Genomic DNA, 22,407 nt, shown 5'->3' on the forward strand with positions numbered 1-22,407 from the left:
AAAATTCAATGCCCAATTTCCACTAAAATGAGCGGAAACACAGAGGCAATCCTAAATAAGCTCCTACCTTCAGCCAAGTCAAGCAGTTCTGTAATTTGGGTGTCAAAACAGAAGTGTGAAGAATTGGAATAACAGCGAAGTGTCCTGCAATCTAGCAGGAATTGAAAAGGGTGGAGGGCAAAAAGAAAAAGCAAACAAATGGAAAAAAAAATCCAAATTGCAGTCACATTACAGAATAATTTGAGAAGAAAAACATACAAAAAGGTAGAGTTTCAGTAATACTATCGTTTAACAAATGCTGTTACAACACATAGCAAACAGCCATGTGCAAAATATACTCCACAACTCAGCTACTTCAGACAAAACATGTGAAGTGTATTTTGAGAAAGATCAAGTCAGAATCATTGTTATATATTTTTGAATGACTGATTAGAGGTAAACTAGCTTTACCATATAAGGATTTCAATCACTGAGAAAAATCTTGTAATCTTAAAACTTTACTCAAATAAAAACTGCATTTTTAGATATTTGCTGTGTTGCAATGCATTCCAAATGCATCTTCTTCCACACAAAAAATCAAACATTAACTTGATCATGAAATTAGAGCTATTTCACATGACTTGTTGTCAGATATGAACTGAGTATCATTTCAATCATTTTCTATCTCTGTACTGTGAAAACCTTTTAGCTGGAGCAGAACTCTTGCTTTCTTGAGTTTGCCTGTGTGTTTGGAGAGTCTGTGAGGAGGGCTGGGGAGAAGGTGATGCTTGAGTTTGTGGACTTTGATCATTAGAGTGAGATTCCTCTTTTTTTTCTTTCTGTCCTGGAGGTTTTTCCTTCCTTTTTTCTGTACCGCTGTAAAATAAAGTATAACATAGGGAGAAAAAAAAAAAAAGAGAACAAGCAAATAAATTAAAAAGGTGGGAGAAAATGCCCTCTATGAAAAGATGGGAGATGTCACAACATTACATATATGATCACTAAGAAAAAACTCTGTCTACTCACTCTGTTCAGATTAGCATTTTAAATAAGATTTGGCTGCCCTTTAAATAAGATTTACTTACAAGCTCCAAAAATAAAAAAGGCGATGGAGGCAAGGAAATTTGTTTACTTATTTTTACTGTGTGGATGTACTAAGTTTACACTGATTTAAGTACAACTTTCATTTCAGTACATCCTTCATGCTTGGGTGATGTTATAGCATTCAAAGCTGACACAAGATGATGCAGCAGAATTCAAAGGAAATTATCCCTGAAAATTCATCACAATTTTGATCTGCAGTTGAATGAAATTATACTATCTTGCCACATCTTTAACACCACCAGTACAAAAGAGCTAAGAACCTCTTTATTTTCTAAGAATCATCTTTATTTTCTTATATTTATTAGGTTAACATTTCAAACAGCTTTAAATACATGTCATTCATTAAGGATCTAACCTAAGGTCTACTACATAAAGAAAAAGAGTACGTAAAAGATACTTGTATAGAACAGTGTGCTTTGCAATATACCAAATCACACAAATCATAACAGGACCTGAAAGAGAAGAGAATTCTATAATACATGGCATATTTTTTAAGACTAAAAAAAAAACCAACTCTTCCAAGATAAATTTATCAATGAAACAAAGCAAGGTACAAGCACCAGCTAAAATAGGAAAAGAAGGATTTTTCTCTTAGGTTTCAAAATAACCTGCAAAGTAAAGAAATAAACTGTATCTTTCTGAAGGGAAGTATTTAGATTTCTATTCCTTCACATCACTTCTCCCCCAACCCTTGTATAACCTTAATTGTTTTTCCATTTGCTTTTTTCCACAAAACACTATAAGTGAAAAACAGTAAGTTAATATTCAAACTAAATGAATGAAAATGGGACTTGATTTTAATATAACACTCATAGGACCCTCTTGTTTCATTTGTTACTCAAAGTCCGTCATCTACCACTGAGACAAAACCATCAACACTTCAATATTTCTAAATGCTTCCTAAGAAGCACTGAAGACCAGCTTAAATAAGTTGCAAAAAATAACATAAAACACCAACATTTAAGGATCATTTAGGTTTTCTTCTGTAAACCACATCAACTAGTTAAACCCATCAATACAATACATCAATGTCACACTTTCCTTTCAGAAAGATGAAAGCAAAACAGAGCATTCACATTTGTGTAAGGCATATATGTGATCATGGAGAATAAAGCTTGAAGAACTGTGGGGTTTTGATTAACAGTTTATATCCAGAATTCCCTCATTCACTAGAAACATAAAAATAGAGTTTTTTAAATCTGAACACTCACAATGGTAGATATAAAAGGGCAAGAGGGCACTAAGCAATCTTTTTCTTTTTTTTTTCCATTCTCTGGCAAGAAATGCAATGTAGAGAAATAAATTCCATGAATGTCTTATTACTAAAGAAAATAAGATGCTCTTTATTCCTTTTGTGAGAGGTACACTTGCATTCATACTCTCATAAATGTAACATTTCTCACAATGACTTCCATCTACTAGGAAAGAACGTTTTTTTTTTTTATTCCTTCTTTTATTTTTTTCCCTCCATTTTCCCTTTCCCTCTATTTCAAAATAGTTTAATTAGAGGAAAAGCAATGAGGGAAGCAAGAGGAGAGAGAACACACAAATATAATGACTCCACTTACATAACTCCAGTTTGCAAGTCAACAAACAATGGTCCTACATGATTAGAACAATGGTCCAGCAGGCTCCATGTTCTGTTTCAGACGGCAGTATAGAATCATAAGGGTTGGAAAAGACCTCCAAGATCATCTGGTCCAACCATGCCCCTACTACCAATGTCACCCACCAAACCATATCCCTAAGCACCACGTCCAACCTTTCCTTCAACACCCCCAGGGATGTGACTCCACCACTTCCCTGGGCAACCCGTTCCAATGCCTGACTACTCTTTCTGAGGAGAAGAGCTCATCATTACATTATTTTTGTTATATTCTGTTTGCTCCCTTGAGCTCCCTGATAACAGGACAAGGGGAGGTTCAGACTGGATATGAATACAAATTTGTTTACTGTGAAGGTGGTCCAACACTGGAACAGTGTTCCTCTTCCTAGAGGGGTGGCTGATGCTCCATGATTCTCAGTGTTCAAAAGGCATTTGGATAATAGCCTCAACAACATGCTTTAACTTTTAGTTAGCCCTGAAGTGGTCAGGCAGTTGGACTTGATCTTTGAAGGTCCTTTCCAACTGAACTATAATAATAAGCCAGTGATTCTAAAATTCACCTCTTTATTCCTCCAGCAAGCTCAGGCGAATGCCATCTGCTGACAGCAGCGTATCACCTAACTTACCTGGTTCACCTCATATTTCCTGTATTCTTACCCAAACTCATTCAGCTTATCTGATCCACCTCCTAGAAGCTATAGGTTCAATGTGAGAATCTCTTCAATATCTTCACTGAACTTGTCAGCTATAGGCTGTCCATTTCCATTTACCATTACTTTCCCTCCTTAGCTTCTCTGCATCTTTGAGTGCCACTGGACCACTGCTTGCTCTCAGTTGCAGCACGAGGTATACCTGGGGTTCCAATACAGTGTTTTTATTTGGCACCAGGTGGCAAATAGGCTTTTTTTTTTTTGACGGCCTTTTTAATTTGAAAGTAAAATATGTGGATATGTGGCAGTCTAGGTATTGAATATCTGTGTGCTGAATTTATTTGGTTTACTATCTCCTGTTAAAATATTCAGCTTAATCGTATTATGACTGCTATTACTGAGTGGCCCTCCCACTAAATCCTCTTGAACAACTAATACCTCTTGTGCAACAACTGAAACCAAATCAAAGACAGTACCTTTTCTTGTGGGTTTCTAAAGACTAGTTGTTCTGGGAAGCAGTCATTTAATGCATCCAAAAATTCTTTCCAAATCCCAACTTGGTGAGGCATTTCTTCAGTCCACATGTGAGTATTTGAGATCTATTACTATCCTAATTTTCCAGATTCTCCAATTTCACTTAGCCCAGTGTTTCATCCCTTGGACCACAACACACTGGCAGCTACTGTGGAGGGTCATCATTCTGAAATACGAAGACTATTCTTACCAGAAGCTGTTTTCAGACAAATGTTCAGTCCTAAAGAAAATTATCACAGGTCTCTGTGACAGAGTACAGTACAAAGTAAAAACGTGTTTCCAACTCTAGTGATACACAAGGTGTGCAACATATTTTTTGTTGAAAAGTGTTTCGGCACCTCTATCACACATCAGTTCCAGACTGTAGGGCTGAAATTTTCCAAACATATATGACTTCACCTCTGACAATGGGACATCATCTGTTTTTTTCACAGTGATGTTACTGGGCTCTGTTTTTAGTGCTCCTGAAGTGACAGCTGAAATTTTAGCATACCTTTGCTGAAACAGGGCACAATGCTGTTGTGCAGCTACTGAGCCATAAGATCAACTCCATAATCTTACTGTGTTCGAGTTGGTAGAACAAGGATTAAGCAGTCTAGGAAATGAAACTGTTTATTCATGGATGAAATCTCAGATATAGCAAGTTTACAGAGGCCAGAGCCCCAGAAACATGCAATATTAAGACTGCACAAAACAAAGACACTAAACTTCAAGAAAACAACAGTTTGGACACAAGTAGTACTCCTGATATATGTGACTAGTTGTATGGCTACCTATATTTAGAACATGCAAAGCTATAGACAGGCTTTGGGGTTGTTTGGTAACTCAAGTGTAGTTCTACATAAACAGATGACCATTTCCACCTGCTGCAACAGCTGAACCCCCATCCTGCAAAAAAAGCCTAGACAAGTCAAGGTGAAGTGTCCCACAATCAGGTGATACCCTCGTTTATCCTCTCTCCTTTTCATCATGACAAAAAATGTTAGACATGTCTATCCTGACTTTATTAAGAATGTGGGACTATTGATATTCAATTATGATTCCTAACCCAGACACTTATTTAGTACTCAGCAGTTTTGCTGTTGCAAAAAGAAAAGAAAAAAATAATCACCAAAGCCCACATCTTCAGAGCCCGAGAACTGACATTTCCTTTCACCTTTCTTGAAATGGTATTTTTATAAAAGGGCAAACCTATTTTCTTCCAAATACCAGACACTTTTTTTTTGGAAGACTGTAAAAATACAGGTAAACAGCTGAGCAGATAACTGAAGATGGGGGGCTTAAACCTTCCTGAAACAAGCCTTGAAGAAGGCAGTCACGTATCTTTAGCTGCACGGGTAGTACAAAACCCTCCATCTGGACACTTTGTTTGGGGGCCCAGAAGAGCTGCACATTGAGGTTTACCTATTTTGACCCATCCAGGTCTCCTTCTAAAGACCTTAACTCAGATGAAAGGGATGCCGGCCACTTCACTCTGTTCCTCTAATGTACTCAAGCATGCATCAGCCAATGAATCAGGAAGGCGATTCAGCACAAATGCAAACTGAACACTGCAGGAGCTGCACTGGCTCTCATCAACGTGCTAAGAGCCACATGGGTAAGATTAATGGAAAAGTGCTAACTAACAAATACCTTCCTGCAGGAATGTCTTTTGTCCTGGTGCCTGTTGTGCTAGTAGATAGAGACATACGGTGATCAGTTTCTAATTTATTGTAGAAAAATAAACATAAGTATTCAACAAGAAGATATACAATGCTACATGAGGGAGAAGAGTGAAGAACAGGGTATTACCCTTACTTTTCAAATTCCAAAGGGAACTAAAGCTTTTCCTGTTTTGTTCTTAACACAGTCCGTATTTGCATGCAGCATTTTTATTCCCTGAAATATATCATTTCCCTGTCCTGTTGTATAGCAAAGTATTTACATCCATACTAGAAGATAAAACAGCTACTGGAGTTACCGGAGTATGCTACAGAGGCCAAGAAGTCGTTCACATAATTTACACAATTATGCATTAAGAGCATTCCCTGTCCTGTGGCTATACCTGGCAGCCTGTTCTTCCCAACAAATACGAATAATTGCAAAATATTGATTAAGCCATGTGATCACTATTTAACAGACCCACAGAAGGAGTAGTTACAGAAACACTTCTCTTGCTGTATGCAGCTGAAACCATTACATGGAGGGAAAAAAAGTTATTGCTTTGTGCATAGCAAACTTAAATAGCGAATATTTAATCAGTGTTATTTTTATACATTTGAGATCTGATACATACATACTTTACAAAGACTAAGACATATTCTGGGTTAAGATTTTAAATTTTAAAAAGTAAACTTCTATCTTAAAACTCACTATTGTTTCACAACTATTTTGCTATTGCCTGCTATTTATACTCAAGACAATGAAGTCAGTTTTGTTCTTTAATTTCCTTGGGGAGGAAAAAAAAAAGATGCAGATGAATACCAGAAGGAAAAAAAAATTCCAGTCATATTGAAAATACATTTGCCCCTTCTGTCCTTTAGTGAGAATGCATTTGGGCAGTATACACTAGAAATAGTCTTCATTTATGAATTCCTTTTAGAACCCTGCTGTAAGCAGCCCAATAACATAGTATATTTCCAAAGCTTATTCTTGCCTCAGAGAGCTCTGCTGAGGGTTGTGCAGAGGCAAAAACAAACTCTTGCTCTGTTTCTTTTTGTTGTTGTTTGTTTTTCCATTTTGCTTTTTAAAAAATAATTTCAATCTTAATAACAAGTCGGTACCTTTTTGCAGCAGATGAAAGAGTTTCTTTTCTGGCAACAGATACAGAAGAACTGTGGCTTGTTTTTCTGCTTCCCGTACTCCCATTGGTTATACAGGACATTGAGATAGCTTCTCGGAGGCTTGGCTGACCTAGAAAAAAAAAAGAGCATAAGGGTTTACATCTGCAACTCAAAGATCCATCAGAAAAAAAACATGAGCTCCCAGAGGTGGACCTGGTATCCCACAGAAGCAAGTTGAAATGCTCAGGACTACCATCCAGCTGGTATCCAGTGACATACTTTCATGAAAGACTTAACCTAGACAGCTGGAGAAGGGAGACCCAAGACCCTTAGAAAGGCAAGAATACATTTATAGGAGTTAGCCTCTCTACTGCCACACTGCCAGCAAATAGCTTACTTCAGTGACATGCCACATCTCTTTCCAGTTGTGATCCTCAGGAAGAATTATAGGTTATGGCTAGCCTTGGTAAATTGGTTAGCTTGGACAGCTGTAGCACAGCAGACCAGATTATTTCAACTCTTTTTCAGAACCATCACAGTTCACAAATAATACCACATGAGGTTTGTTGCTTTCAATTTGTATTTTTCACTGAAGTTCAAAGAAGTTGCAGACAGAAGCACTCTCTGTACTGAGACTTATTAAGTTATCCCTTAAGGAATATCCTTTATGTAAACCCCTAAGGGTCGTGATACTAAAGATTTTCTTTTTAATCAAAGTGTGTTTTTTTTTCTTTTTTCTTTTTTTTTTTTCAGCTACCCATTCCCATCTTAAGATATCTACTTTTGAGCATATGCAATATGGTAAAATTATTTCTGATATAGCTTTCTCCACTGAACATCTGCCCTCTCCAGTGAATGTTGCAGACTCCCTCCAGGGATGAATCAAGATTGTGTATGTGAAGAAGGCTGTTTGTCAGATGCCCACTTCACTCATTGCAGAAGTTTGAAAATATGCAGTGAATGTGGGAGGGGACTGCAAGGAAGAGGAGGGAGCGAAGGCTCTTCTATTTAAAGAGCTGAATGCTAGCCTGGCAATTGGCTCCTAGACCTTCCTCTGCCACAGACCGTCAGTGAAATAAATAAAAGGCATTTTACCTAAACCTAACATTTCATTATTTTCCATTAACTGTCCCCCTCTCTCCTTTTTTTTTTTTTTTTTGGTGCCTGTCTTATTTTTAAAGTAAGTCATATACAGAAAAGAGTTTTGCCCCCTCCTCCCTCCGAGTTCTGAGCTTTCCCCTCTGAAGCATTATACGCACTGAAAAGAAATCTGGTCTACTCTCACATTAAGCATCCAAAGATCAGTGCTCACTTTTGACCCCATCTCTGTGCCACATCTCCTTGCATAAACAGCAAATTGCTACTGCATCTCAGGGGTTTGTGATGTCCAGTCACTCAGACTTCAGCAACAAGCATGAAGGACACGACTGACAGGAAAATTACACGTCTGTGTTCATGGCAGGCTTGGAATAGTGAGAAATAGATAAGACATGAGGCCGCACATTGACGATAAAAGTGACTAGTAAAAAAGCAGTCAGGGAGAATCAACTCTGTGCACTGAGAGCAAACTCATGAGGATGCATTATTAAAACCATACCAGCATTTGGTCAATTTGTCAAATTGCAGTTCTATCAGGCAGGCTGAGAGACAAACTAATTCTTATTTTAAACAAGTTCTTTACATACGAGAGACATCTGTCAAGGGAATATTAGATTTCAGAACTATTTGGATGAAGGTTGAAAAGGGTTGACACGCATCCTGCTTCAAACATACTGAGCAGCATGTGACCATCTGAAATTCATATCAGAAGTGCCAAAAGGAACATGTCGAATATCCAAGGCAGAAATGAGACTAAAGGAGATCCAAACAAAGTAAAGACATGCTTAAGTGCAGAAACGCTGCAAAGATCATGGTTGTTTTTCCTAAATGCTGCACAAATCGGCTTTGCTTGATTCCTTCCAACCTGTACTTCTTAAAAAAATAATTTTATTTATGGTAGACATATTTGCAATATAGATTTTAAAGGTTAATGTAATGTACAAAACCACAAAAACTCAACAGAGTTTTACCCCTTTCTGTAACTTTAACGTGAGAACAAAATGCGAGCTTAAAAAGCACTTTTAGCATTAGAAGCCTATAAATTAACTTCTTTTATTTTCAGTGACAAAGTAAATCATCTTCTTTGTGGAGATGCATAATATCAAGGCCTATGATTCACTTTTGAACTGCATATGACCTTAACATCTCTGTCTGCTCGTCGTAATAGATCAATGCCTCTCCAACCAGCACTAGGCGCAGCTTTCCAGAAACGTGAATTGGGAGATATAATAATAGCAGCGATTCTCAGTACTGCTGGAAAAGCATTCAGTGAAAAGTGTAAAGAACAGCAATACTTCCAACAAAGTACAGAAACTTTCTAAGACTGAAAAAAAAAAAGCTCCTTTTTCTTAAGCAATAAGCACACTGATGTTTTGTTCACAGACAGTTTCTAGGATTCCCCCGCAAAGTAGGGAAAGTGCTGGTTCCATCTTGCATCCAGTGACACAACTGATCATGAGTAAAACTGCACATTATTGCATGCTCATGACAAGAATGTGCTCTAATCCATGCAATGATGAATGCAGTAATTAGGGGCAAAAAAGTCCATAAGGCAACAAGGCAACTGTTTGGGTTAGGTGCTTTTTGAGAAGGGGATTTTGATAGTAGATCTGCAGAATACCTCATTATTTCAACAAGTGCATGTAAAATTAAGTTTGAGATGAAAATTCTTAAATGAAAATAAAAACGATTTTTTTAAAATGACTAATGATTACCATAATGGAGATTTCCACAATCATTAATTTCTTGAAAATTGGAACAAAATATTTGCACACAGACCAAAACAACAAAATCTGGGGAAAAAAATGAACCGGCAGATTTTTTTTTTCAAGTATCAAAAATACATCAGCCTCTCTTAGAACCAAGATAAAATCTTGGTCAGTCAGAGTTCATTGTGCCACGCAATGCACAATGAAACAAAAAACATACACAAACAAAAAACATGCACAAAAAAAAATACTCAACACCCTTGAGAAATAAGCCCCCTTCCAGACTCTATGTATTACATAGCAACATGGTATTCTAAAAATGACCGTCACAAAGCCTATTTTTAAGAGGGAAAAAATATCAAGTAAATATCTACTTGCTTGTCAACAAAATATGTTTAAATTTTTAAGCTGTGGTGGAGAAGGAGGAAGGGACACTTTTAGCACCATGCAAGCCCCAGACAGCAGAGCATTAACACCTGGCTCCCCATGGGTTCAGACAGCACCAGGCTCTTTTCAGCCAGGGTCAGAGCCCTGGGGAAGCTGCTCCAAGCCATACAGTCCTCCTCATGACTTTTAACCAGGGGATCTCTGCAGTCAAATCAGTTTGAAAATTAACTGCATCACAAGCTGTTTCTTCATGGCAAAGATAGCTTTTCTTTCAACAAAGCAGTGTGGCTTCAAAAACCTGTGAAATAATGAAGCAGCTCGGGAGAACACAGATTCCATGTCAATGAACAACTGAGTTGTCCCACCATTCAGATTGCATGTCTCTGCCAATATCATGTTGTACGTCTCTTACTAGCATAAATAGTCTGAAATTTTTCAGGCTGAACAGCACTCAGCTTTATCTGCTGGTTTGGAACAAAAGCCAGACATAAACTGAACGTACAATGAAAGCCAGCGCGTGGTAACCAGGATTAAAGCCAAATTGTCAGAGATCAAAGTGGTAAAAATGTCTTTTATGGATAGTAGATTCATCTCTGTTCTGATAATTTTCACAAAATATTATCCCTTGAGTTCAAAGAAGCATTTCGTTAACATCTGTCAAGTATACAAGTGTGTGAAAGAAAGATAAGTAGGATTAGAAAACACAGACCACAACAAACCAAGAATCTATTTCCAACCCTTTATCAGCCTCAATTAGCTAACTGGGGGAAAACTGAGGTACAGCTGTAAGAGACAGTGGTAAGTTTTGAAAATACATGTCTCGTGATAATTTTTCTTTCTAAACATACATATAACATACTAGAGCTGAAGTTAGTGATTCAGTTCTCTTCTCCAAACCACTTATAGTTTATTATCGCCTTTACTTGTGGTAACTGGAACAATGATTTGCTGAGTATCTTCATATTTGCTGATCCTGACAGGTAAACTGCCTTCCTTCCAAAGAAATGCCAAACCTTTCTTTCACTTCTTAGGATAGTTTCAATTTCAACTAAGTGCAAGTATGTTAAAATACTTTCTCTTTACACTTCATTCAAATAGATTTAAAACAAAAAAAAAAAAAACAAATTCTTTCTAAGAAAAAAAAGATTCTTTTCTAAGATTTAAAAAAAAAAAACAAAAAAACAACAACAAGGCTTATGATAAAGCCCTTCAATAATTTTACAATATTTTATTTTCAGCAAAACTTGGAAAAGATATCTAGATATCTCAAATAGATTACATACATAGGGGTTTTGTGCAAATAAGTCTGACGTCTTGAAGAACAGAAACACAGTTTAGTACTCATACCAAATAAATGTACAGTATTTGCTCAACCACACTACTAGTCATCAGACAACCCACACAGGTGAGCCACAGAAAAACAGACCTAAATAGTTCTAAGTGCAGCAGAACATAAGGTTTTATCTGCATTTCCTTCCTAAAAGAAAACCATCAAAACCAAACTTGAAAGTATGACAAATCCTAAACTTCAAGATGTTATAAGACATTGTACCAAAGCAGCTGTAGTCACTTCTTTGTTTCCAAAGTTTCAAAGAATGTCAAGTCACTCAACTGATGGAAGACTGGCAAAGAAATGGCTTGGGAGCACTGAAGCGCCATTTGAGAAGAGTACTGTATTCTGAAGGGCAGAGAACAATTTCTTTGGTGTTAAGGTTTATTCAATTAGTTCACTTACACTGTCAAATTCTGATTGAGACTTCTTAAGCAGCAAAAATGTTCTGTTCTTCTATCCCAGGAGCAAAAGCTACAGGTCAGGGTGAGATACCACTTCTCCAGTAATGAATGATATGAATCAGGGTAAAATATAAATCAGCTTCCTTTACTACCTATGGGTTATACTTCGTCTTGCTAATAATCCAATTTTAAAACAAAATTAAGTTTTGACAAACTTTAGTATTCTTAAAACAATTACATCTACCTCAAAAAGCTTCAAATGCTTTTTTTTTTTTTATTTTTAATTGAAGCCCAATTTCATAAATCTCAACTGAAAACTGAAAATAAACATTATCCCTCTTTTCCTATTAAAAGGAAAAGTTTAATAGAGGCATGTTAATGTGAAAACAGTTTGAGGACATATAGTTAATGCATAAGTATCTTCAGGTGCAAGCAAATCTCTCTCAATAGTTAGGTTAATTACAATGTTAAGATTAATTAAGCATTTATTTACAGATTTCGTATGCATTTTTAGAGCTATTGACTGAAGCTGTCAATGCATACATTTCTAAAAGTGTAACTGATCCTTCTAAACAAAAACTATTTTTTCAGGTGTTACATTCCCAAAAGTCCAGGAGAGTCACGCTGCTGCTCTGACACTTGGCTCTTTGGGCAGGAATTTTATAAAACTACTACCGAGGGAAACTGAAAACTTCCTCGGTTTGAGAGAGCCAACAGCTTATTAAAACAGCACAGACCTTTTCCCCCTCTCTCCCTACCATCCTATTATTTTGCTACACTTTTCCAAAGGCACCATCTACTTCCTCTTCCCATTCCAAGTGAGCTGTATCCAAGCAGAAGAAATAAAAATTTAACTGTGGTATTCTGAAACAATTTGATACACTCTGGCAAACAGTGATGAAAAAGCTACTCAAGTGTTATAAACAACAAGGCAGATTTTATTCTGAAAAAGCTAACTGCATCATTTAGCTACTCCAAGATTGCAATTCTTAGCTTGAGAAGCATCGTGGAGAATAGTAGTGCAGTAGCTCAGGAGAATTTGTCCACACTCTTCTTAAAAAGCACACAAATACACAAAAGCATGTCCAAAATTGTAAGAAGACTATGGAAAACGAATTAGGGTACTACTGATCACCACAACTGAAAAACACTCTTCTACAGTTGCTTTGAGAATTTTTATCAACGAACAGGATTATCAGGTAACAGAAATTAAAAAAAAAATCTACTTTCCTCTTCACTTTTCTTTCCTCAACTTGGTTTAGCTAGCTAATGCCCTTTAGTTCATTAACACTCTCTAGATTCAACTTCTCTGAATAGCTGAAGAACATCAAGAATAGTAAGAAAGATTACAGAAGGCAGAAGAAAAGGAGAAGACAAGAAAAAAAATGGGGAAGTAGTAAAGAGGAAAAAAAAGAAGAAAAAAATTAATGCAGAAAGAACAGATGGCACTAAAACCAGTACCTGGAAAACCCATTAAGACCTCAAGAGTGTCATTATTTGTTATGTGAGCATACAGCCTGCAGACTTCAATTGGACTATTCCCATGAGTAAAACGACACACGTATATGCTTGCCAAGTTAATCTTACTATCATGAATAAGAACCTATAACCTATCTCTCTGATGAACATTTTTTTTTCTACAGTTCCATTTTCAGTTGTTTTAATGTTTAATAATTAGACAACATATATACCCTGTTATTAGAAAAATTATGCACATTAGAATGTTTTAAAAAGAAAATCACTAATAAAAGCCTATGTTATGCTTTCATTAATGAAGCTTACTGAACACCTGAAGTCAGTTTTTGTTAATATAAAATAAAATGACTTCATGTTATTGAAATGAAACCATTTTTGAGATAAGGTAAAAAATACATCAGAAGTGTTTTGTTTACATTAGTGCAATGAGATGGAATTTGATGCAAGATACTACTTCAGAATTCTTCCTATTGAGATGTTGAACAGACATCATTTCACACCTGAGAAGGGAGCAGAAAAGTAAGGAAAACTCTCCAGGTTACTATTAGAAAAATCCACTGAACAAAGGAAAAAGAATCTGCATTTCCAATATGCAGCTGCTACTGCTACCGCAGATCCCCAAGACCTCTGCCGTAAGTAAAATAAATGCCTCTTGGTCAGCCAGTCCACACTGTCATAGGAGGCCCTCTCTGCAAATTGCCATCCACTTCTTGAACTTTACTTTGTGACCTAAATTTGCACACAAGTTATTTGATATCAATTCTTGCCCAAGGAATAGGAAATATTTCCTATTTCAGGGGTTTAGCCTGTGACAAGCCTCATCATTACTTCCAAGTCCAGAAAAAGGACATGAAATCTGTTTCTCTGTGGGCAGAGATCAGCTGTAACTTCTGGTAGATGGACGCTTTCTCAGGCAAGAGCTCCTACCCCAGCAATATGATGAGTCTGAGCTATTTTACTGGTGCCATTGTGCACCACAAACTTGTCTCCACACCCAGAGCCTGAGGGATGAATTCTCCCGTTACACACATTTTGACACCCTGAAAGATTTTAATAGGTTTACCAGGCAGCAGCTGTGAGCCAATCTATCTTGCTGGCAGCCACAAGTACCAGACTGCTTTATGCTTTCTTTTTCTTCAGTGTCCAGGTAATCTTTGTTTTGGGAACTTTTTGTGAATGTTAACAGCATCAATCATGCATCAACAGCAGAGACATGTGGCAACAAGAGCACAGAGCTGCCAAAAGCAAAGAACTTCCCAAATACTTGCCAAGGCATCTATAAAGCAAAATAAAACAAAAAGAAAAAAACAAACAAAACACCAAAACCCCAAATGCTCCCACACACTACAACCCACCCTACCTGCCCCCCCCTTTCCCCCCCAAACCCTGTAGCTGCTGGGGACCTGTTCCCTAACCAGCCCCTTTCACATTTCTAAGAATGTTCAACGTGACCTTCAGTTCAGACTCAACTATTTTGCCTTTCCATAGTTACCCTTAGCTGAGAGCAGAGATACAGAAGTAATATCAAGGTCTTTTTATTTTGAAAAGATGTTCTCTATTCAGAACGGCTTTACACTGAGCAATACTAAACAGGAAGACAAGCCACATCAGAACACTGTCTGCTTTTTGTGTGCAATAGCAGGTGTGCCAATTCTGCTGCAATCCCTGCTAGAGGAGATTGCAGTTTCTCTCTTACAGTGTCTCCACTTCATGTTCTACTAGGAGGCACTATGGTGGCTTAAAAACCTCACCCTCTGGCTTATCTCAGACAGTTTGCAGATCGTCTAGCACCATATGAAGAGCAGTTTGCTTGAGTCACAGCTAGACAGCCAAAATCGTAGGTAGTAATCTACTAACTAATAGCCCATAGAGTATAAATAAAAATCTACCAATGCCTATGTCAAATTGTTCACCGAAGACTGGACTATATTCAAACTACGCATGCAATAAAAGTTACCTAGAAAAAAAGAAAAGACTGCAAGAATAATACAAGGAATTCTAGCTTCAGCTATGGCTGATGCAATCAATCAATCTAAAATAAAGGGATAAGAAAAGTAAGAACAGAATTGGCTCACCAGATATGCAATGCAGACAAACTAACAAAGAGGAAGAGATCTGTTCCTACACCAAGTTGGTCTATCAGCTTCAGAATGAGAAAAGTCAGTTGCAAAATGATCTGTATTTGCCCCCTTCAGCATGATTTGGCCTGTTCACTACACTTACTTTGAGCTTATGAAAAATCTCTCTTCAAAGACACTGCTGACTGGTTACAGAAAAAATTGAGAGGTTTTAGAAAACATTTCAGCAGCAAGTAGGAAAGACTCATTCAAACTGGGTTAGATATTGTCTGCTACTCAGATTAAAAATCTGTTTGATGGAAAGATTCAAGATGGCTTTTTCGGGTACTGTGACTTTTGCAAGTTCAATTTATTTCAGAAGTATTTATCTCACTGTCTTGCCATACTTCAAATTAAACACCTCTCTCAATTCAAAAATACATATGCATCTTTTTTTTTGTTGCTCATTAAGGTCAGCATGCAATCAAGCACTGCTGTAGAGACAAATACTTCTGTGAACCAAAGCCTCAGCTTTTTTTTTTTTTTTAATTAAAACTGTCTACAGTATTATAAAAAGCTATGCATCATCTTGTTTTAAAATGTTTATTAAAATATCAATGCTTAAGTTTAAATTGATACTAATATCAAGTTCATTCTTAAAGTCTAATTTCAACCTTGTAGAAAATTTCAGTGACCATATGTGAATGACCTTTTTCTTTGGTGACATCCTCGTACTATCTATCCACAACTGCTTTCATGATAAACAGTGAAGCTAAGGTGTCACCTGGTAGTATTAGTTAACTGAAGACAATAGGGACACATCCTCCACAAATTAAATACAGTGCCGATTAGTCATAATTCATTTATGCTCATTGTATTAGCTCGTACATGTACATTTCTCCGCCACCCCCACCTCTATCTTCAGTTACGTGCTGCTGTCATTATTTGCTAGAAATGTAATATCAAAATGCTGAAGTTATTTAGATCCTCCATCCTTTCCCACCCTGGGGAATAATTATTTTTCATTGAATAAATTCACCTGGAGAACTCAGTATGGCTGCAAGGCTCCCAGAGTCTGTAAGAAGATGGCCCCAAAGCATTCTGCAAAACTCTGCAACCTTGCCCTGCCTGTGAACTGCATTTGCTGGATATTAGACAATTCCAAGCCAAAGGTCTTTATAGCTGTATTTATGCACATCCCAATTCCTCTGCATGTAAATAGGAAGAATAAGGTTCTATGTTGCATTCATTTTGCCCACAGTTTTGCACAGACGTTTTCTTTCTGTCATAATGGACAGCAGACAGCAAAGACTGATTTAGCTGAAATACTTGCCTGAGCTTTATTTAAACGGAGTTAGACAAGGAAGTGTCAATCTTGATGAGACCAGAGATGCACATCAGGCAGATAAAGCTGCATTTATAAGCAGGGTTGACAACAGTCTACCATTTAGCAAGTAAGAGAGAATGGCAGGATTCAGAGCCCAAGCCAATTAAGTGTCATCACTTCCTTCCATCTGGCAGAGGGACTGCAAAAACACTTAATTAAGGAATTTGATCTCCCTGCCACATCCAAAACAATTCAAACTTTCAGAATTTTCAGCTTTTGCATTTTCAACCTGTATAATGCAGCCACGCAAACAAACATATGCTCTGGTGTGTCAGTTCAGTGTTATGCTGGTGTCGGTGTAACGGGTGTACTTCAAGGCTGAAGTACAAGGGTTGAGCCCAGTGAATTCTGGGCTGCATGATTTCATAGGGATAAATGCATTTATGGTGAACTAGAACTGCGAATTATCTGAAATATGACCTAACCTTTTATTTAATAGTAGGCCTAACATATATCACCTATGTACACAGCTCTAGTTCTCTCTCTACACACACAATTTTAAGTTGGAGTAAATCTCAATAACAACGTAAGTACTTCTCCAGAACAGAAAAGGAAATGCTCATGGAAAAAACGCGATGCATTCACGCACACGTACAAATTAGTGCAAACAGCATCTAGTTTCTTTCCTTTTAAACAATCCTATATATTTCAAAATTACAGTGTAAAGGTTAGCTGCTAGCCACTAGCCCAAAGAGATACTACTAAATGGATGTCCACTTCTTATAAGAAACCTACTGGTGTTCATCCTTGTAGATGAACAAAAATAAACTAGATTCAGAAAACTTCCATTTATTTTTTAATTAAGAATTGAGGAGCAGGGGGAAGTGTAGCCTTTAATACAGCCCTTCAGCTGAATAACTTATAGATGAAGTCAAAGCTCAGACTCAGAGCTCCCCGTAAGCTTCAGAAACCCTGTTGTCAGCTTAAAAACCGCAGCTGTAAAGCAGTCCACTGTTTAAATTAAATGAACCTTTTTTACAAGAATTAAGGTAAATTTCCAGTGGCCATAAGTACATATAAATGTTAGAAAACAGCAATATTATTAAGCATATTTCAAATAGCTATTAGCCATATACGATAAAGCCTACAATAAAAAAAAATTACCCTGTCCCTCACAAAACATACTTGCTTTTCCAGATGACACAGAAAAGGGGGAAAAAAGTCACCAACAGAGAACATTCTACATGATAACATTTTGACTCTAGAAAGAGTTTACCAAATATGGGCTTACCCTTACTTGGTGCTGATTTTCTCACAGAAGCTACATGGTCTTCAGAGATAGCAAGGCGCCTTAGCACATCAGCCAGAGCTGCTTTTAGGACAGTGATTTCATCTTCTTGCTGCTGAACTCTCAGCTCTAGGGCTGAAAGTCGGTCTTGGACATCAGATGTGCTTGCAGCTGAGATGCTGTCATCTGTATGGAGGGGAAAGAGAGTAGAAAGAGTTTTAACTCTTTTGTTCTAAACCAAAAGCCGTAGAAAGACACTTACAGAATGAGTATGTCCGTCCCATCATTTTGAAGTACTGAAGATGAACAAACATGTTCAGGCAAAGAAGGAAGGGATATTATGTTAAATGTATCATATGAATGCTTCAAGAGAGAAGTGCAGCTAATCATTAGCTTAGACAGAAGGCTTAAGTAGCATGGTTCTACTACAGTCAGAAGAGAAAATTACTTTCTGTTAAAAGTGTAGAAGGAAAAACATGCTTACCAGTAGAAGAAAGACTGAAATCAAGTTTATTTACACAGCCAACTGAATTACCCCCAAATTATAAAACTAAGGTTAAAATTTGCAATATATACTTTTAGAACTGTTCAAGAATTTTAAATGAGGTCTTTAGTTTTAAAGCAAGATATAAAATTATAACAAATATATCCACAGTTGAACATCCTAGTATTGCTAGCCATGATCTAATTGCATCAAGTGACAATCTCAATTTAAATGGCCTAGATCAGAGTTCTTAACTCCAATCCCTTCTCTGTACTTTTTTCACATCACCACCCTGCATGGGCCAAAAAATAAAAAAGAGAGAAAGAGAGAGAGGGAAAAAAAAAATGACATTATAACATTTGGCCTGACATGAACAGAAAGTAAATACACTACAAAAAGGTTCCAAAAACTTATTTGGCCACACAAAGATAGATTAGCATTGAAGGCGCAATCCAGCCAAATCTATTCTTCAGTGGTAAAAAGGAAATTACAGCTTCTGCATATTCTTTGCCTTTGACAGTTCCTTGCATTACTTCTGCCAAGCCAAAATAACACATAACAGATTTTTATGTTTGGCTGTTCCAATAAGTCAGAGTCCAACCACTAAAAAAGACCCATAAAAGAATATGTTGCTCAATCAAAGTACTGAATTCCTTATCCATCCTCATTTAGGCTTACTAGAACTCAAGATTCAACAGGTTTACAAAATTTTTTAAAGCCTGAGTTCTACAAAGAGACACTACGAGTTCATATTTTATGAAACATATCCAAACAGAAAATTCACACATAAGGGAAAGTAGCTGGATGTTATTACTGTCAATTTACAATCTAAATTTTAGTTCAGTAATGTGATGAATACCTAACAAAGGAAAAATAAGTTAACATAAAGACATAGCCTTAAAACTCTATTTTTGACTAAATTCCTTAACCTTTGAAATACTTGTATAAGGGCATCACTCTTAAAGTGAATGTTTCATAAGCAAATGAAACACATGCCAAAATGCTTCAATGAATTAAATATGAAAGAGATTACGGATTTTAGTGACAACTTCCATGCTTTTAAAGCAGAAAGCCTTTGTGTATGATAATCACTACTGAAGGAGAAAGAATTTAGCCAAGTGAATCACAATATTACTTTTACAACATGAAAAAATTCCCATAAGGACTTAGTAAAACAAAGTAATAGTAGTAGTAAAATGAATTTGTAACTATTATTAAACCAAAAGGCATGGTTACGATTACACTGATATGACAACTCTTAAAGAAGACAGTTTTGCACAACAATTTAATTCACTATTTTGTTAAACTAAAAGCAGAAGTGCATTACTGCATGGCTAATATTGTATTCATTCACGCTAATAAATAAGAACTGAAGGGAAATTAATAAGGTATGCAATCAGACTGAGATCCAGAAATAGTAAATCAGAACACCTCTGAACAAAATGTCTGTAGTATCACCAGCCACAACAATACCTCATCTATCCAGAAAAGGTCACTTTTTTACAAAGTTATTTTAATGACTCTAAAACCCAACATATTCAATTCTCTCTCAGTAGTATTTTAGAAATCCACACCAGTGACTGCTATTCCAGGTTGGAAAGAACTGTGAAAGATTCTTATATTAAAAATCCCATTTTCAAAACATAAAAGATTTCTTTTAAGGAGTTACTGGAGGTTCCTACAAACACATGTACCTATACAGCATGTTAAAAGGAAGTAAATTTATGTAAATTTACTTCACAAAATCAAGAAGAGTTTTGACTTTAGGGAAGTGGATTGAAAGAGGCACCATATAATTCACACTTCTATTGTAATCACAATATTAACCTTTGTATAAATGCAGAGGACCAGCCAAAACGAACATCGGACCAAACAACAACAATTATTTTCAAAGTAACTTTTACGATCTTTGCATCTCATCTTACACTACTAGCAGTCCAAACAAACACAGAAGTTTGACATTTCCTTAATGCTTTTTTTTTCCCTTTTTTGTCTGCCAAAGCCTTCAATTAATGACCTATTAAAAAGTCTTATTATGGATAAATTCCCAGGATCTTTAAATATGCAACAGATTACCATAAAACATTTGTAAAAAGAGTGAGTAGCTCTCTGTACGCTGTGTCAAATTTTCATTTTAAAAGCTAGACGTTACTGTGCCCCCTGCATGGAGTCTAAATAATAGTAATTACCAAACCAGAAAAGGCTCCACTACTGGACTCAGTATGATAAGCACAGATAAAAGTGTTCTACTAGAGCTGCTTTTTTTTTCTCTCTCTTTTTATTTTTATTTTTTTTCACCTCCACTGACTACCAACATTTACTAGGCTGCCTCTGCCAAACCCCAGGAAAGGGTTGCAGTAGATGTCTCCTGCAGCCCTCTAAGCCGCAGCTATGCCACTCATTAGAAATCTCAAAGGGGCACAGGAGAGCAAGTCTTTCTGCCCAGGAGGGTAAGCTGCAATGCTCTGACCTCCTCAACATAAAGTGGGATGGTGAAGTTGGCTGATTCCGGTCTCTGTAACCCATGCTATGGAGGCTCAGACTTTTAGGAGACACGGTGAGCTGAGGCAGAAGCACCCTCAAACCCAACAGCCTGTCAGAGGTTGTAGCTCTACAAATGGGGCATGAACAGGAAACCAAGATTAAGCCATTTAGCTGACTCAAAAACAGGCAAAGCGATGGGCTATGTGTGCTTAATGGGAGAAAAGAGGTTTTGCACTGCTGGCGGATGCTTTGCATTGCAAGGGGGCACTTGAGACACGGCGACTGAAAGGAGAAGCTTGACAGCAGGTAGATCACTAGGAAATCAAGAATATTTTGGTTGATCAAGGATCACAGTCACACACTGGGAAGACATTTTGTTATTCTCTATCACTCTACAGAAGCAGCGTATGTTCTGAGTGATGACAATTACATATTACACTGGGAACTATGAGAGAACTAAAATGAATGATTCCCAACCCAAATACCTCGCCCATGACACCGAATACTCAACTGAACTCCAACATGCCCTTCTTGGCAGTGTCTTGAAAGTAAGTCAGTTAGGGATTAGCTTAAAAGAAGATGCCTTAAAAGTAAACACAACCGCAATCCTTGAGATCATTTTAACAAATCTGCACAATACATAACTTTTTTTTTTCAAAATACCTGGCTCTTGTGGGTTTCTTCCTTCAAAAATGCATTTTTATAATCCAAAGAACTACTTCAAAAGAAATTTAAACAAAAAGCTTCCTCCAAGGGCATGCCATTCCCCTTTCAGAGGGGAAAGAGCTCTTAATGCAAGTACAAAGACAGTCACAAGTGAAGCGTAAGTCCATCTCCTCCCTTCCTCTTCTCCTATTCCTAAACATCTGGCCATTCCGTCATGCTATATGGGGCATCTATCCAGACCTTCCATGAGCCACTCAGTTTACTAAACCAGAGGGAGATTTATTTATTCAAAGAAAGAAACGGAGTTAGGAAATAGAGCAAGAGACCTAGGTGGAATTGACTATTTATTCCAATTCATTCACTTCATTTTAAACAGAACTTTTCAGTCATCTGGTTATTTTTTGTTAAAACAAAACAGCATTAGTTCTGATGTGTCAGCCACACTTCCCAAGCTGTCCATGACCTATGCTCTCAAAAGAGGCAATGGAACATGAACCATTGTGAAAAAAGCACCACCTGCAATGCCTGCTGGTGAAAGTGAGGAGACATCCACATAGATGTGGATGGAAGGTCCTTCCATGTTGAGAAGTGGTATAAGATAAGAGTACTAGAACTCAAAGACAGCAAATACATGCTAGGTCTAACCATACACTACTATAACTTGCAAAATAAGAAGTCTTGCTATTTTATCATAGTTCACTGTTTGTTTTAATTTTAGCCATTAAAACATTAACTCCTCCCCTCCTTTTGGAGTAAGCAAGGATGTATCTCCCAGCAGACTGAACAGATAAACAGGCCTAACAGCCCCTTAGGCTTTCTCCAGAGACTTTGACAGAGGCATCCAATGCGTCGTGACGGCACTTAACAATACTCCCAACCCACCTATCACTCCACTTTTCACATATCACTAACCACGCACGTGAGGATAGCAGCATTTGAAAAGTATTTCCCTTAATCACTGGCTGCCTAGGAGAAATCTGAACTCTCTACATTTTAAAATGTGTGTGCGTGTACACATACGTACACACACACGTATATTACAACTGAACCATATATTCTGGG

At 37.1% G+C, this 22,407-nt stretch overlaps 1 protein-coding gene across 14 annotated transcripts in view; it reads right to left on the reverse strand.

Annotated features, from left to right (window-relative positions):
* EML4 (EMAP like 4) overlaps nt 1-22,407 on the reverse strand; it is a 158,222-nt gene that overhangs the window by 54,616 nt on the left and 81,199 nt on the right. For 13 of the 14 annotated variants that reach the window (XM_035564382.2, XM_035564365.2, XM_050709360.1 and 10 more), the window contains 3 exons: nt 17,715-17,897; nt 6,636-6,765; nt 682-855 (listed from right to left, as the gene is read on the reverse strand). In XM_035564382.2, coding sequence (XP_035420275.1) covers nt 682-855; nt 6,636-6,765; nt 17,715-17,897 — 487 coding nt within the window. The remainder of the gene's footprint in view (nt 1-681; nt 856-6,635; nt 6,766-17,714; nt 17,898-22,407) is intronic. The other variant, XM_035564347.2, reaches the window with a different exon arrangement.

The sequence above is a fragment of the Cygnus atratus genome, chromosome 3 (genome assembly GCF_013377495.2).
Source record: "Cygnus atratus isolate AKBS03 ecotype Queensland, Australia chromosome 3, CAtr_DNAZoo_HiC_assembly, whole genome shotgun sequence".
Taxonomy (NCBI): domain Eukaryota; kingdom Metazoa; phylum Chordata; class Aves; order Anseriformes; family Anatidae; genus Cygnus; species Cygnus atratus.